A 16,292-nucleotide genomic window follows, 5' to 3' on the forward strand; every position below is an offset into this window, starting at 1 on the left:
TTCCTATCTCTCTTTGTACTTGTTCGTAGTGTACAGATGTTATGTTTCTCTTTGTTCCATTTCTCTAATTATCAATCACTGCCGATGTCTCTTTCTCTTCTTTTTGATGGATCATCCAAAATAAGTATGATTCCAAGTCTGGAATCAACAGCACAACCTCAAATCAATAAAAAACTTCAGAAAATAATTTATTTTTGTCCATTGGGTCATAAAAAATAAGTGTGATTCTTCTTTAGATAACCCTTAACAAACAAAGATGAACAAATGATGAAAGGATGGATTTTTTTAAAGAATAATCCACAATCAAATTCCATGTTTTATTCTTATTCGATAACATGATTATTTACTCTATTTTGATTATGACTTATTTGCTAGATTGAACAATTTTGGTTCATTTAGGGCTATGTTATGTGGTAGTGAGAAGATTGAGTTGTGAATTTGTAAACTGTGATTCGATGGATGACAAGGAAAACGACGAGGAGTGATGGCGCTGACGAGTGGAAGCGGCGCCGACGAGAGGAAGCGGCGGTGCATTTGAGAAAGGGAGAAGCAGCGATTGAGATGGAGAGGATGAAGCTAGATGGGTTGTATCACAATGAGTGAAGGAGATAATGAGGGGAATAAGATGGATTAGTCTCTATTATAACCTTTTAATCTCAGCCCTTGAAATTGTTTTTGCCACGTGTCACACATTTGTTTCTTAAAATGGGGTAAATTGAGGAAGCCTAAATGGAGCAAAGATGGACTCTTTCACTTCATTGATTCTTCATATACCTTCTTTCGTATACCATCTTTCATCCCCTTTTGTCAATTTTCATTCATATTCTTCTAATTACTTAACTTCTTTAGGGATTTAGGGATTGGATTTTTTTGGGTTAATTAAGTTTTTAGTCCCTATAAATATCTGCAGTTTTGTTTTTAGTCCCTATAAAAATAAATCACACTTTTTAGTCCCTACAAAATTTTCCGTCTGTGTTTTTAGTCCCTGTTAAATTAAATGTTGTTTAATTATGCTTAAAATTTTAAATTTTTTAATAATTTTTTACATACTTGTTTAAAACATTATAAAACTTTCCTCCGCAATAAGGTAGCTCAAAATTTTATTTTTAAGTCCAATTTTTCGTTAGGTTTATCTTGTATTTTTGGCGTTTAAAAAAATTATATTTAATTCATTACATGTTTAAAAATTATAATTTTTTATGAAAGAGATTATTATAATGTACTTAACATGTCTGTTAAAAATCATTTAAAAATATAAAAGTTTAAGTATAATTAAACAAATTTTAATTTAAGAGGGACCAACACATACTTTTAGTCCTTGTAAAATTAAAATTTGCTTAATTGTGCTTAAACTTTTAAATTTTCAACATATTTTTTTACATACTTATTTAGAACATTATACAAAGTTCCTCCTCAAAAAGATAGCTCAAAATTTTATTATTAGGTCCAAATTTTCATTAATATAATCTTGAAAATTTGGCTTTTAAAAAAATTCATATTTAATTCATTACATGTTAAAAAACTAAAAGATTTTATAATAGAGTGTCTTACGATGTTATGAACATGTCAGTAAAAAATCTTTCAAAAATTTAGAAGTTTAAGCATAATTAAACAAATTTTAATTTAACAGGGACTAAAAACACTAACGGAAAATTTTGTAGGGACTAAAAACAAAACTGCAGATATTTATAGGGACCAAAAACTTAATTAACTCGATTTTTTTCTATTTCAATTTCAATCTACAATCAATTTGTCCTGCGTTTCTATTTCATCTGCAGTCAATCTGCCACAATCTCGATTTTGATGGTTATGTCATGCGTTTTATAGGTGTTGCTGGTTTGGTAATTGTGATGTTATGTGTATATGAATGTTGCTAAATCAAACTTTTAAAATATCATGGAGTAGTAAATTCATTTTGTAATAGTATTAAACCTCCAACTTTCCATTGTTGAACTAAAACCAAAACAGGCACAATCTAACAATGAAAACAAAGGAAACAACAATTATGATGTCCCTGTACAATCATAATTCACGTGGCTTAATGGCATATGTATATAACAAAGGACTATCACGTTTTGTGTCTGTGAACTGGTGTTTTAATTTTGGTTTAGCCTCAATCTGTTTTGGTCTATGTTGGTTTTGGTGTGTAGCTCTTTTGATACTGTTTGTGCCCTTGCCTAGTTTTCATAAGTGTAATTTCTCTTGAATTTCTCTATAGGTATCCTAAAATTATTACTTTTGTTATATACAAGCTTATCGCACAACTCCTTCAAAAATAAAATTGCTTCCTTCCTTTCAACAATTGCATGAGTGCTTCCTTCCTGTTATGCCAGTTTATGTTTCAAGCCTTATTTTACAAATATGAATTTGTGTATAATCAAACAATAACTAAAACTTCACAATTAATGATTCCAAGACCATTTCAAGAAAGAAAGAAAGAAAGAAATCAATTAACAATTTAAAAAGTATCAAAAACAAATAAACAAAAGTATCAGAAAAGTGAGATTGGAAGGTAATGGAATAAGAAACGTGAAGCAGTAATGAGAAAGGAAAAAGAAACGTCCAAGAAATAAGAGGAAGAAGCGCGTGAATGATGGAAAAGAGGGATAAAATGGTCACATGCTTGGCACATGAATCACTTGTGGTGTTTTAATCTCACTTAATCTGATGGCTGCAATTCATTCTCACATAAGATACTCATTCTCATGTCATATGCCCCATATATATATATATATATATATATATAATTTATATTAACATAATAGTAGTACTGAGAATAAGGACTGATCTTAAACACATGAACCATATGATTGAGAATGCCTTTTTTGACGCCCGTCATGGGTCAAAAAGTGGCAATTTGTCTTTTTTTTTTTCCTTCCCCAAAAATCTGCAGGGCCCGCTCAAACCCCATCCATCTTGTAATCTGCAGTTCTCTGCTCTCTAAACTAGCATATGCTTTGTGGGAATAGAATTTCTAATGTCTACTAAAGCACTCCTATAATTGTAATTTGCTTAATGGCTTGGTAAACTGCATCCCTTTACGTAATGTCTAAATTTAGACGCCCTCTCCTATTAAAATACCCTCCTCTCCTCTCCTCTCCTCTTTCATTCTCAAGTCCTTTTCCTTCTTCTCTTTTTTTCTTGCCTTCTTTTTTCACTTCAAGTATGAACGATACTAAGAAAATTCATATTCTTCATTGAAAGTTTTGAAATAAAAGAGAAGATACCAAAGTAACATATTTGTAATGGTTGATACACTTTTATTAACATTATGTGAGAGCGCACTTTCACATTCAACTAATATAGTGAACAATTTATGGAACCATTGGAAATAAATAAGCAATTTATGCTTTCAACTTACAATTCATTGATATTTGAGCGGACATAACTCAAAATTTGACGCACGATTCTCCCGTGTTTTTCTAATAGTGTTATGTTTTCATCTTTTTTTTTCCCGTGTTTCTCAATGAGAATCAAAACAGCGCGGACTTTACGATTAGTTCTTGAACATAAAACATAGTAGTAAAGAAAGAAAATAGGTAACAAAGCAACACAACATATGAAGAACATGAAACACAGACTTGATAAATAATAACATGGCATTAATAACTATAATATCACATGAGAATGGGTATCTTATGTGAGAATGGTGAGAATGAATTGCAACCATCAGATTAAGTGAGATTAAAACACCACTTAAGTGACTCATGTGCCAAGCATGTGACCATTCTCTCCCTTTTTTCCATCATTCACGCGCTTCCTTCGTTCATGTGCATCACTGGTTTTTCTTCTCCCTCTCTTCTAGGTCTGCAGTTGCACCTTTCACTTCATTGATTCTTCATATACCTTCTTTCGTATACCATCTTTCATCCCCTTTTGTCAATTTCCATTCATATTCTTCTAATTACTTGACTTCTTTTAGGGATTAGATTTTTTTCTATTTCAATTTCAATCTGCAATCAATATGTCCTAAGTTTCTATTTCATCTGTAATCAATCTGCCACAATCTCGATTTTGATGGTTATATCATGCTTTTTAAAGGTGTTGCTGGTTTGGTAATTGTGATGTTATGTGTATATGAATGTTGCTAAATCAAACTTTTAAAATATTCTGGAGTAGTAAATTCATTTTGTAATAGTATTAAACCTCCAACTTTCCATTGCTGAACTAAAACCAAAACAGGCACAATCTAACAATGGAAACAAAGGAAACAACAATTATGATAGTCCATTGTATACTTGTGTACTTTTTAAATCTAACCCTTGATCACCAATCTTAAATGACATGTGGACAATTGGTTAATTATTTTTGAAAAAACTAACGAAGAAGACCAAAATAGTAAACGACAAAGAATTATGGGACCAAATTAAGACACTTTATAGTTAGATGACCAAAATGAAATCCAAAAATAAGTTAAAGGATCATTAAGCCTATAAAATATAACATACACTAATAGAGAAAATGAGATGATTTTTGAATGGAAACTATAATGATTTATAATTTTATATCATAAAAAGTTAAAATGAATGTAATAAGATATAAAACAATAGTAACAAAAGGCAAAAACAATGTTATAATTGAGGAGGTGTAAAAAGAAATCGTCAAAAAAAGAGTAGTTGTAGAAAAAGGTTGGAAAATCCAACAGTATCATCATCCAATTGCTAAACCCTTTTCCTTCAGCTATTCATTCTCTCACCTAAAACCTTCACGTAGAGACAGAGGCAGAGAGAGAAACTCGGCCACCCACCAATCCACAATCGTTTCTCTCTTAGCTTCGCAACAATCATTAAGGTATCCTTCTGATTGAAAGTTTTTTCATTTTAGTGTTCTGTTATTTGGATTTACTTATTTGAGCTTATCTAGCTGTATAAGCACTTTTGAGACTGTCTGGGTGAACTTATGAACACAGCCTCTGGCATGTTGATGGTCATAAGCTGTTTTCAGCTTATAACTTATATGACAACAACTATGATGGAAAGATTCATATTGGCCCTCTTTTGAATTCTACGGTTCATGAATGCTGATTTGTGTGCGGAAATAGTGTTAAATACAAGTTTTTTATGTATTTTTTAATTGCATTCTTACTTAGTTATTAGCATTTTTTTTTTCTCTTTGTTAAGTAGAGAGGCATGGAGCAGAGATTAGCTAATTGTTGGCGGTTGACAGTTAACGAAAAGAAATTCATTGAAAGTGCTCTTTTATCAGAGCTTCGAGTGGATGGTCGGGGCCCCTTAGATTATCGCAAGTTGAACATTAAATTTGGGAGGGATGATGGGTCTGCAGAGATCCAATTGGGCGAGACACGTGTGATGAGTTTTGTGAGTGCTCAACTTGTGCAGCCTTACAAAGATAGGCCTAATGAAGGCACACTATCCATCTTCACTGAATTCTCTCCCATGGCTGATCCCTCCTTTGAGCCTGGCCGTCCTGGAGAATCTGCCGTTGAGTTAGGACGCATTATAGACCGCGGTTTACGGGAAAGCAGAGCCATCGACACTGAATCACTCTGCATTCTTTCTGCCAAACTTGTCTGGGCCATTCGCATTGATATCCACATACTAGACAATGCAGGGTGTGAATCAGCTTTGCTTTTGTTCTCGTCTTCTTTCTTACCCGACTTGCTAATCTGTTTATCTACAATTAAGGCTAATTATTATTATGTTTTAATTTGTGAATAGAAATCTTGTTGATGCTGCAAATATTGCTGCATTGGCATCTCTGAAGACATTCAGAAGGCCTGAATGCTCGTTGGGGGGAGAGGATGGTCAACAAGTTGTAGTGCATCCTCCTGAGGTTAGCTTCCTCAGTTTAACAGCGTGTCCTTTCACTTATGTTTTCTATTTAGCTTCCGCAACAGTTATCTATAATATGATATGTATTGCAGGTGCGCGAGCCACTCCCTTTGATTATACATCATCTTCCAGTTGCGGTCACCTTTGGATTTTTCAGTAATGAAAATCTTGTGGTACAGATCTCCCTCCCCCCCTCTCTCTCTAATACATGCCTTTCTTTAAATTTGGTATATATACGAGGTAATGATCTTCTGAGTTATATGATGCTCTCTAGGTATTGGATCCGACATACCATGAAGAGGCTGTAATGACTGGACGCATGACTGCAACACTTAATGCAAATGGTGATGTTTGTGCAATTCAAAAGCCTGGGGGGCAGGGAGTCTTTCAGCGGGTTATCATGCATTGCTTGAAACTTGCTCATGTTAAAGCTGGTGATATTACATCGAAGATAAATGATGCAGTGAGTTCTCTTTTTTATGCCTAAAGATTTGAGGCCCTCACTCTATTTTAATGCTTATGAACAGAACGATGCATCTAGTTTATATCATGTCCCATTTTGTGTTCGGTGTTAAGCTCTGCTTGTGTGAAATAATGAAACATGTCTTAGTGTTTTCTGCTTATAAGTCTTCTGGTTGGTTTAATTATAGTTACAGTATCGTATGAGTTGCCTTCTGTTTTCTTTTCATTGCAGTGAAGTGTGCTTTAATATCTTATTTTCTTTTTCTAGATGCTGTTACAAAAATTTTCATGCTTTTTGCGATCTGTCTCAATTGCCATATCAATTGCGTACGGATTATGGAATGTATATTGTTGGCTAATTTCTTTTGTTGTCTGAATGGATGTAGGTTGAAAAGCACAACAATGAAAGAGCACTACAGAAGATTAAACGACATTCTTCCTCTGTTGCCGTGGATGTATGTGGGGCCACTGCCACATTAGGGGGAAAACAAAATCAATCACATGGTGATAAAGAAGGTAGTCATCTAGACCAGTCGAAGCTGAAAGGGGAGACAAATTTTATGGAATGTGATGCCACATCATCAGGACAAGTACAGAGTAGCAAGAAGGATGGAAGCTCAAAGAATTTTACCGGCGGCCCCTCAAGCTGGTAAGGTGTCAGATTGCCAAGAACTAATAACTTCTGATTTTTTTTGTTGTTCAAATTTTTATAGTCTAGTTGTTTCTGGTCCCTCTAAGATTGTTATTTATAGCCAATGGATTGATAATATGGAAACCTATATGGCATAAGCATGTTAATAATGTAACAATCATAGTAAGTCAACTGCTGAAATTAATAATTACTTTTATCTGTCATTTTGGTTCTTCCATTCTTGAGTTTTGTCAATGTTGAGGCAAAACGTATACTTGGTCTTTCACTTCTCAGGGATCCCTACTCAGAGTGTGTCAATTCGGATCTTCTAAAAGCTTCTCTAGCTTCTCGTGGTAATTGCTTCTCTTTCATCTTCATTATAATCTTTGGCTGTTATATTGTATTTGATTTAACATTTAAACTGGTCACTCTATTTAGTTGCACTTGGGATTATTTCCTAAATTCTGAAAATTGAAATCATTGCATTGCTAAGGCCCCTCTCATTTGCTTAGATAAAATTGTCCGATTGGATGTTTTAGAATTATTTGCCACTCATTCTGTTTAGAAGACATTCACTTACACAAACAAAACTCTCACAAGCCCCATGTAAAACAATACTCCCTCAGTCCCTCTGTTCCCTTTTAGTTGTCATTTTAAGACTTTTTACACATGATAAAAACTACTTTTCTTTTTTCCTATAGCACCTTTACTCATTTATTATCCCATTCCATCAATTCTCTCTCTGTAAGAACTAACTAAGGGTTATCTGACAACAATAATTAATGTTGCATTGAACTTTGAAAACGATAAGTAAATTGAAACGATTTTTTTCTGCAAATGCGACAACGAAAAAGGAACAAAGGGAGTAATGTAGTGGATGAGATGTGAATCATCCATTACTTTTTCACATCCAATCATCCATAAATCTCAACCTGATTCACTATTCTACAAGGGGTTTGTGAGGTTTTTGTTTAAATAGGATGCAACTTTTATCTTATTGATTTCATTTCTGCGTTTGGTTGGACTTCTTTTTTAGATTTTAGTATTTCATTATAATTTTTTAATAACAGATTGCTTCATATATTTCACAATCATTGGTGTATGTATCGCTTCTATGAATTGATTGGTATAATGAGAAGATAGAAATACAAAATTTCACTGATTTGTACTATTGTAAAATGAGCAGGACAATTAACTCCTAGTAAACAAAAGGATTCAAGACATGAGACTAAGCCAGAAGAACCAGTGCAGGAAATCAAGACAGTTTCTGCACCACTTGACACGGCTCTAACTGCTGGGCAGAGTAATGAAGGTAAGACTCTGAAGGATGCTGTCAAGCCCAAGAACAAGAGGAAGAAAAAAACATCTACAAATAATGGAAATTAAGTGATGAAATGTGCATTCACATTGTTACCGACCATGTATGTTATCTTAGAAAATGTGATCAACGGGGATGAATGCTGTAAAAATTCAATGGATAGTAAAAGATAGTCTATTACTCTATTTGTATGTGTATTTTGACTAAAGGAAGTGAAGTTTCATTAAATGTGTTCCACAGGGCGCGAAATGTCACTCATGTTAGAGAAACTTACCAAATGTGACCAAAACTAATGATTATATCAGAAATTGTTATTGCATTGTTTTATTGAAAGATTTGGTTGTTTGGAAAGATGATTCAATATGATTTTGCTTAACCCTTCTTTTAAAATTCCTTAGTGTTATAGATAAATTCCTCGCAAACGCTCTCTCAATAACTACTGCTGCGTACATATGCTGTGTGTGATTGTGAGTAAAAGCAAACAAATTAAAGGTACAGTGTCTGTTAGAAGAGTTCAATGTGTGTAAGAGCAAACAAGTAAGGTACAATGTATCTTAGGGAAAATACTTACTTGGACACAAGGGTTTGGGCACTAAATTAAGACACATACATAATTGAGAAAAGGTAGAAAGAGAAAATAATTAAATAATATTTATTTTTTATAATGAAATAAAATGTATTTTTACGTGTGTGTCTAAGTGGTGTGCCCAAAAGCTTGTAATCATGCAAGACTTTCTCTGTATACAAATAGGGTTTGACCGTTTGAGAGAGAAAAGCAAATAAGACGACAAGGGTTTCATAAGTTCTGAATACAAAATGATATTCTCTGTCCCAATTTAAGTGAGTCTTTTGCTCATTTCACACTTATTAAGAAAAATGAATTAGTGAATGAAAGAGAAAAATGATTTTAAGTGTTCTCGTCAAGTATTGCTTCATTTACCATTATCATAAATGCAAAGTAGAATATATTCAATTAAGAGTGATGAAAGTAGTATTAATTAAAGTTAAAATTGAAAAAAAAAGTATTCATATTGCATTGAAAAGTGAAATGAGTCAGTTAATTTAGGATAATAATAAAAGACTTACTTATTAAGAAACGGAAAGAGTAATATATACAATGAAATATAAATAGATCAAACTGCGTTTAACTAAGTTACAATCAAAAAAGTTCATTAGAGATGGAACTAGTGTTTTACCTTATTGAGTATGTGACACGACCACTTTATTTTTGCCTTCTTCTTTTGCCATTTTCATGCAAGTGATACGGTTTGGCATCAGCTAACTTTTTAGTATAATTGGAGACAAAAAAAATCAGAACAAAGGGGAGAAAACATAGGAGTGTAAGGCTTGGTTCTTTTCACCATCATCCAAATATCTACACAACTACATCTCCCAATATTTTATAACACATTTTTCTCTTAGAATTCTCCCTCGTCCCACAATTTTATTTCTCTAAACGTGAGACACTTTTTTTTTTTTTTAAAGAACGTGAGACATTTTTTCTTCTTCTTTTTAAGACATTATTTTTAACAACACCAGATAAGCTATAGTTGCGGTTGCGGACACCCCTTTTTTCTTTCTTTTTTTTTTATTGTTTTTATTCTGTGTTTTAAAAACTAAAATATATGATTTCATTTATTTTAGATATCAATTAAGCTAGTTGCAATGTCGTACTAAACATGTGAAAAATATTTTAATATTGTTTAATTTACTTACTCCACTACTTTTTCTAACGCAAAGTAAGTAGTTGAGTAAAATAAATCAGACATTGTTCATGTATTTTGCACATTTTAAAAACGTAATTCACATTGCAATTAACTTTATTCCTGGTTAAAACAGTTAAAAATATATATTTTAGTTTTTCAAACACAATAAAAAAAATAAATTGGGTTGCGAATTGCGATATGTATCTTCTGTGTGGTGTTATTGAATGCTAAAAAAAATAAAGGAAAAGAAATACGGGTCAAATTTTCATGAAGTTGGATAACAAAAATATTAAAATATCGGGAGGAGGGGGTACAAATTTTGAGTAAAATGTGTTACAAAATATAGAGAAATATATTTATGCAACTAATTTTTGAAAAGTTGTGTATATTCGTATTATGTTTTTACTTTCTCTTTCGCTTTAGTTTGTGTGATTGTCTCATAAGTTGTTATATTCGAATAACACAACTCATTTTTTAAAGTGTGTTATTTGAACAACCAGTTGGGAGACAATTGTTGGGACAACCATAAATTGACAAACAAAAGTAGCTTTCGACACTGAAACTAAAGCAATAGAGAAAGAAAATAAAAAAAATAATGTGAGTATGAAAGAGAAGGTTGTAACAAAATAGTTGTATAAATATCATTTCTCTTAAAAAAGAAACTATTCAAAGAACAATATATGAGTTAAAAGTTCCCAATTTACTAGTAGAAAACATACATACATACATACATATAATTTGATATAATTTGTAGTTTCATTGTTGTTGAGCATGTGTATATTATCTTAGAAAATGTGATCTATAGGGAAAAAGGTGTAAATATTCAACTGTCAATGAAAGATGGTCTATTTTTGCATGCCAAAATCGATTTTGACTAAAGAAAGGGAACCTTTCATGAAATTTTCCCTAGAAGGCACAAAACGTCGCTCTTGTGGTGGAGAGATACTTATTTGTGACCAAACATAAATCATAGTAGAAATTGTTAGTGTTGTTTCCTATTCACTGTTTGTTGGAGATATTTTTTTTGTTATCACGAGGAATCAAACTCATTAGTATTACTTCAAAGTTTACAACATTCATAAACCCTACAACCATGCACACCAACCACTTGCACTATAGATCTCAGTGGTTTGTTCGAGAGTTTTGGTTGCGTGGAGAGGAAATATTGATGATAATTGAAAGATATATAGCGAAATTTATAAATAGTTGTGTTATGGATTATATGAGGACTTGGACCACAAGTTACATCGAACAAAGATTTTGTAAGACCCCTTAGTATGGATATTAGTGTACATTATTGTGGCTTTTGTGATCTTTGTAACTCTTTGTAAACAGTTACCTCATGTCAAATGCACAAGAAAATGCATAGAACAAGAAATTTTTGTAAGAATTAAGAACTCTGATCCTAAGTATAAATATTTGAAAAAATAGTTTTTTACCTCATGTCAAATGTGGAGACTTTTATACTAGCTATTTTTCAACAATGTTAAAACATTTAGAATTTACTTAATACACACTATTAGTACAAGAAAATTAAAAAGTTTTACACATTTCACTATCCAGACATATTTCGAGCTAAGTCATGATAGACAATAGTAAAATTCAAACCAGAATACAAATTCAACATACGTGACTACCATCATGTAAACAAATGTTTGCTATTTTCTATGACCATGGCCATTTAGCATCAGTCCATTTAAACCACCGGTGTCTAGGACTTGCTTCATCAGCTAAACAATCCTGGTTGCTTCCTCTTTGTGCACTGAATCCACAACACTGCAGTTTTCTATCTCGTATTAAAGCATCGTCCCTGTACGCGGGAATGTTATATCTCGGGTGTTGTATAAATTTCACATTTTGCCACCATAATTTTATAGCCTGGAGAACGAATGAACATATTGGGCTCAGTATGTGTCAAACAAAATCAATTGAAAACATAAAGTAATTCCTAAAAAGGTTGATGCTGTTCCAAAGGCAACATGTCCATTAGAATAAAGGCAGTAAAGTTAGGATGCACTTTTCAATTCAAATGCAAAAATGGCTTGATTAGGCTTAAATGCAGTTTTAGTTCTCTATTTTGTCTCATACAATTTTGGTCCTATATTTTTAAATCCACGAGTTTGGTCATATGGTTTTCAAAATGGCTGACATTTTTCTTCCATATGCATTTGGGTTGATTTTTTATGATTTGATGAGTGAGATGATTGTGTGACAACTACAACGATGACATGAAAATGAGTTATTAAGTGAGAATCCATATAAACAATGTTTTATATGAAATTTGGTTGTTTTTGTGATATAGATTAATGTATTTGTGAATTAGAAATTAATTGTTAAGAATTCACCTAAATAGTATTATGTCACATATTGTCACGTAAACATCTCACTTGCTACATCATCAAAATTCAACTCAAAATGTGTAAGTGGGAGAAAAGTTGGTTATTTTGAAAACTGAGAGACAAAAATTGTGGATTTAAAAATACAACAAAAACAACAAAATAGAGGAACCAAAAAATGCATTTAAGTCAAATGTCTACACACCAAAGTGTTGTTCTGGTATCTTAATGCTTGGGTGACATAGAGTTGGGTGACATTGGTGACATTGGCCAATCACAATGCCACAATGCTTGTGAAAGAGAGAGAAACACAAACATTGTGGCATTGTGATTGGCCAATGTCACCCAACTCTATGTCACCCAAGTATTTTCCCTCCCTATCTCAAGCAAAAAAAATTACTTCTCATGGAAGAAAATAATAGTGTCACACCAAAATTGTGATTTTAAATTGCTTGCCGAAAATTCATCAGAACATAACATAAATTGCAGTAAATACTTGATCATTTAAAAACACTGTAATAGGAAGGTAAAGAAAAATTGAAGCTTACATGCCAATATATCCACACAGCAACCTTATGAGGCATCAACCAAAAGAAAACTGCATGATCCGATGCTGATGTCGGGCACAACCTTTTGGCTTTCAGACTAGCAGTAAAATAGTTTCCAAACTCAGGGTGATGAACAGAAATTGATATGCTGAGATTTTCTCCAGGATCACTTGCTTTGATATTCCAACTCCCAAGCATATCCTGTCATAGTTAAGGTTCAGGGAGATATGCTCACCGATAAAATGCAGAAAAACTATTTTAATTAATTGTCATTTTTATATTAATTTAAGTTAACTATGTAGAAAAAGCATCTAATGCCAACCATGGTATGTTGTGATGATTCTCATTGATTCAGTTTCCTCAAGTTTGACTCATTACACAATGACCAAAATAAGAGGAAAACAAAATATATGGATCGAGCGAAACTGAGGAAGTAACTGTTGTTTTCTCAGAAGATAGATAAAGTTAAAGCACAAATAGCAATTTGAACTAAAATGCCCTAAAATCTGCATAGCAAATGGTATAATTTACATACCATAAAAGGACTGACATGCAGCGCTTTGGCTACTAGATCAGAATGCGGATTGAAAATAAAGGTTACTCTTTCAGCCCATGGTGTATTTGTTACCTGAAACAAACAAAAAACATTGTCATCAGTTTAACAATACTCTATAAACTATTGGTGGCAATAACCAATAGAAATGAAGAAAGAAAAACAGTTATGAATTATCAAATATCTGAGTTCAAATTACATATCCCACATAAACGTGAAAAATACTACAAACTGCTTTTCACTCAACAAAGAGAAATCCTAGAAGAAGAAAAAAGAAGCTGATAAAATGGAGCCGAACTTTGTTACCAAAAAAATAAAAACTTTCAACTTGGTCTCTAAACTATCACTATCTCTCATAGGTGGTCACTGGACTATCAAAATATAATAAATAGTCCATTAACTATTATTAATCCATCAAATTAGTCCCCGACTACTTTCAAAATAGGAGAGATACTGATAGTGTAAGAATTAAATTGATTGATTATGAATAGATGAGGGGTTATTTATCACATTTTATAGTTCAGAGACCAAATAAGAGAGAAAATGATAGCTTAGAAATCAAATCGATGGTTCATTCGTAAAAAAAAAAAAAAAAAACTCAATTCAAGGTTCAAATCTATAGGTAGGCCTTATTATACTATCTATGTCTCTAAAAATGACGTTCTTGAGAAATTTGTTTATCTTGTTTCATAGGATCTTTTTAAAAAAAAAATCGGGTTATCATGTTATTAGACAGCTGTAAGACCGGTCATGTTGTATGGACCATAGTGTTGGATGATGATGAACCAGCACGAGAATAAAATAAGCGTAACAATGATGACGATGTTGTGATGGAAGTGTGGTAAGACTGGATGGGATAATATTAGATAGAGTTGGGGTAGCACTTATAGTAGAAAAGATAGTGGATAATAGGCTTAGGTGGTTTGGACATGTAGAGAGGAGATATGTAGATTATGTAGTAAGGAGAGGTGATCAAATGGAGGATAGTGGGATCACTGGAGGCAGAGAAAGACCTTAGAAACTATAATATAAACATTAGGAAAGATTTAGAGATTAGTGAGTTGGACCGAAATATGGTTTATGATAGAACATTATGGTGTAATTTGATCCATGTAGCCAACCCCACCTAGTTGGATAAGGCTTGGTTGTTATTGTTGTTATGTTATCATGTTATAGGTACACAGTTTCTATTGCCGTATACCGGTGACCAATCTCCATCAGGGAACCTGTTGAGCACACAAGGCGGGTTCTCCCCCTCCCAATCGAACTTTCTTCATACAAGAGTCAAGGATCAAACCCCTGACCACCGGCTTAAGTGGCTCAAGTCCCTTACCACTTGAACAAATCCACTGTTAGTGATCTTTCTCAAAATTTCTAACTATATTTCTTTATCAAAATACCACACACTAATTAATTATCTCTCGTAAAAGATAAATTTGGAAAAGCATATTAGTCAATGCTCCCACTATATTCAGCGACAAAGTAGTAATTGATTTGAGCAAGTGAAGCACTAATTATATGTGTAAATTGAAAAGGTCAGAGAAACTAAGAAAATAGAGCTTAATTAGCACATACCTCAGCAATGCACTTCTTCAAACGTGTATCAGAGTCTTCAACATCATAGCAATAATACACACTCAATGGATTCTGTTCATATCCCACACTAGCTGGAATTGTCAACAGCAAACTACAAAATTGAATTCAACAAATTCATCATTTTCAAATTCAAAAACTTCACAAAATTCACCAACATTTAAATTGAAACGTAAAAATCAAATTTTGCATGGTTCTGTGGGAACCCAATTGACAAAAAGTAAAGAATAAAGAAAAACACTTACATGGGTCCATTAGTATCGGTAATTTGGCGAGCTTCGTCGGGAGAAAGATGATTGGGAGGCGCGTGAAGTGCACGGTCGAGATCAATAAGCGCGTAACGAACATTGTATTGAAAGGAATGGTGAACCGGGTGGCGGCGCTGATGGTAGACGGTACCTTCGTAAAGAGATACGGGTTCATCTCCGTCATTGGAAGAGGATGAAGCGGCGCGTGAGGATACTAAACGGCGGAGTAGCGCGTGAAAAGGAAGGATAAGGGATAGGACAAGAGTGGTGAAGGAAATGGAGACTAGAGAGCATAGAAGATATATTAATTCCATTACTATTTTTGGTGAAAAGTAAGTTTTTTCCTTGTTGGTGTTTAATTTTGGTCACTTCAGGTTCAAGTTGCTACTCCCGTTTTAAAGTGAACGTCGTTTTAGTCAACAGTACATATATTAAGAAATGAAATAAAGTAGTCAAATGTCATAGCAATTTTATCAAATTATCCTAATCAACTATTGGTTTGTTTTTCATTAAAAAGAAAATAATAATTTGGAAGTAGTGTAACATAATATTAATTGAAAGGTACAGTTGAAAAGAAAAAGTTATTATTGCATTGGAAACTAAAAGTGACATTCATTTTAAAACAATTTTTTTGAGTTAAAACGACACTCGTTTTAAAACGGATTGAAGTATTTTTCAAGTACTCCATTTGATTTGAGTGAAGTCTAGGTAGCACCTATATAAAATGTGGAGACTTTTATACCTTGTTTATTATTTTCAACGATCTTCAAACATTTAGAGTTTAATTGTCTTGTAATACCATGCATCAAATCTATTTAAAACAAAGTTCCTCTTAACGAGTGTCCTATAAACATTTTTTAAACAATCTAAAAATAAAAAATTATTTTTTGAGAAAATCAAATATTTCAATTTCCAATATATTAGTTATATAAATTTTCATAAAAATTTACTATTTAAAGCTTTTAAACAGTGTCTCAGAACATTCGTTAACATTTCCCTTCAAATAATTACAAATCTAAAATAGAAAGGGAAAATTCTGGATAATCATCAATTTTCATTGACATAGGAGGTTTCATTGGCATAGGAGGTTGAAGCAGAGCCGGCC

General features: G+C 32.8%; 2 protein-coding genes across 4 annotated transcripts; one reads left to right on the forward strand and one right to left on the reverse strand.

Moving 5' to 3' along the window:
* Positions 1 to 4,626: 4,626 nt before the first annotated feature.
* On the forward strand, positions 4,627 to 8,520 carry LOC11441855 (exosome complex component RRP45A). 2 transcript variants are annotated; one of them, XM_003593858.3, is made up of 8 exons: positions 4,627 to 4,791; positions 5,121 to 5,572; positions 5,679 to 5,793; positions 5,885 to 5,965; positions 6,067 to 6,255; positions 6,641 to 6,903; positions 7,180 to 7,238; positions 8,072 to 8,520. In XM_003593858.3, exons 2-8 carry the CDS (start codon positions 5,130 to 5,132, stop codon positions 8,269 to 8,271), a joined length of 1,350 nt encoding a protein of 449 aa, XP_003593906.1. In that variant the 5' UTR covers positions 4,627 to 4,791; positions 5,121 to 5,129; the 3' UTR covers positions 8,272 to 8,520. The 2 variants fall into 2 exon arrangements, with proteins under 2 accessions (XP_003593906.1, XP_039686234.1); XM_039830300.1 differs by having other exon boundaries at positions 5,124 to 5,572.
* Positions 8,521 to 11,352: 2,832 nt separating this feature from the next.
* LOC11445626 (uncharacterized) lies at positions 11,353 to 15,547 on the reverse strand. Of its 2 annotated transcripts, none has more exons than XM_003593859.4 (5): positions 15,185 to 15,547; positions 14,922 to 15,033; positions 13,329 to 13,421; positions 12,794 to 12,994; positions 11,353 to 11,787 (listed from the first exon to the last, which is right to left on the reverse strand). In XM_003593859.4, the coding sequence occupies exons 1-5, from the start codon at positions 15,499 to 15,501 to the stop codon at positions 11,575 to 11,577; spliced, it is 936 nt and encodes a 311-aa protein (XP_003593907.1). In that variant the 5' UTR covers positions 15,502 to 15,547; the 3' UTR covers positions 11,353 to 11,574. The 2 variants fall into 2 exon arrangements, with proteins under 2 accessions (XP_003593907.1, XP_039686235.1); XM_039830301.1 differs by having other exon boundaries at positions 14,922 to 15,013; positions 15,185 to 15,315.
* Positions 15,548 to 16,292: the final 745 nt, after the last annotated feature.

This window comes from Medicago truncatula, chromosome 2, assembly GCF_003473485.1.
Source record: "Medicago truncatula cultivar Jemalong A17 chromosome 2, MtrunA17r5.0-ANR, whole genome shotgun sequence".
Lineage (NCBI taxonomy): Eukaryota > Viridiplantae > Streptophyta > Magnoliopsida > Fabales > Fabaceae > Medicago > Medicago truncatula.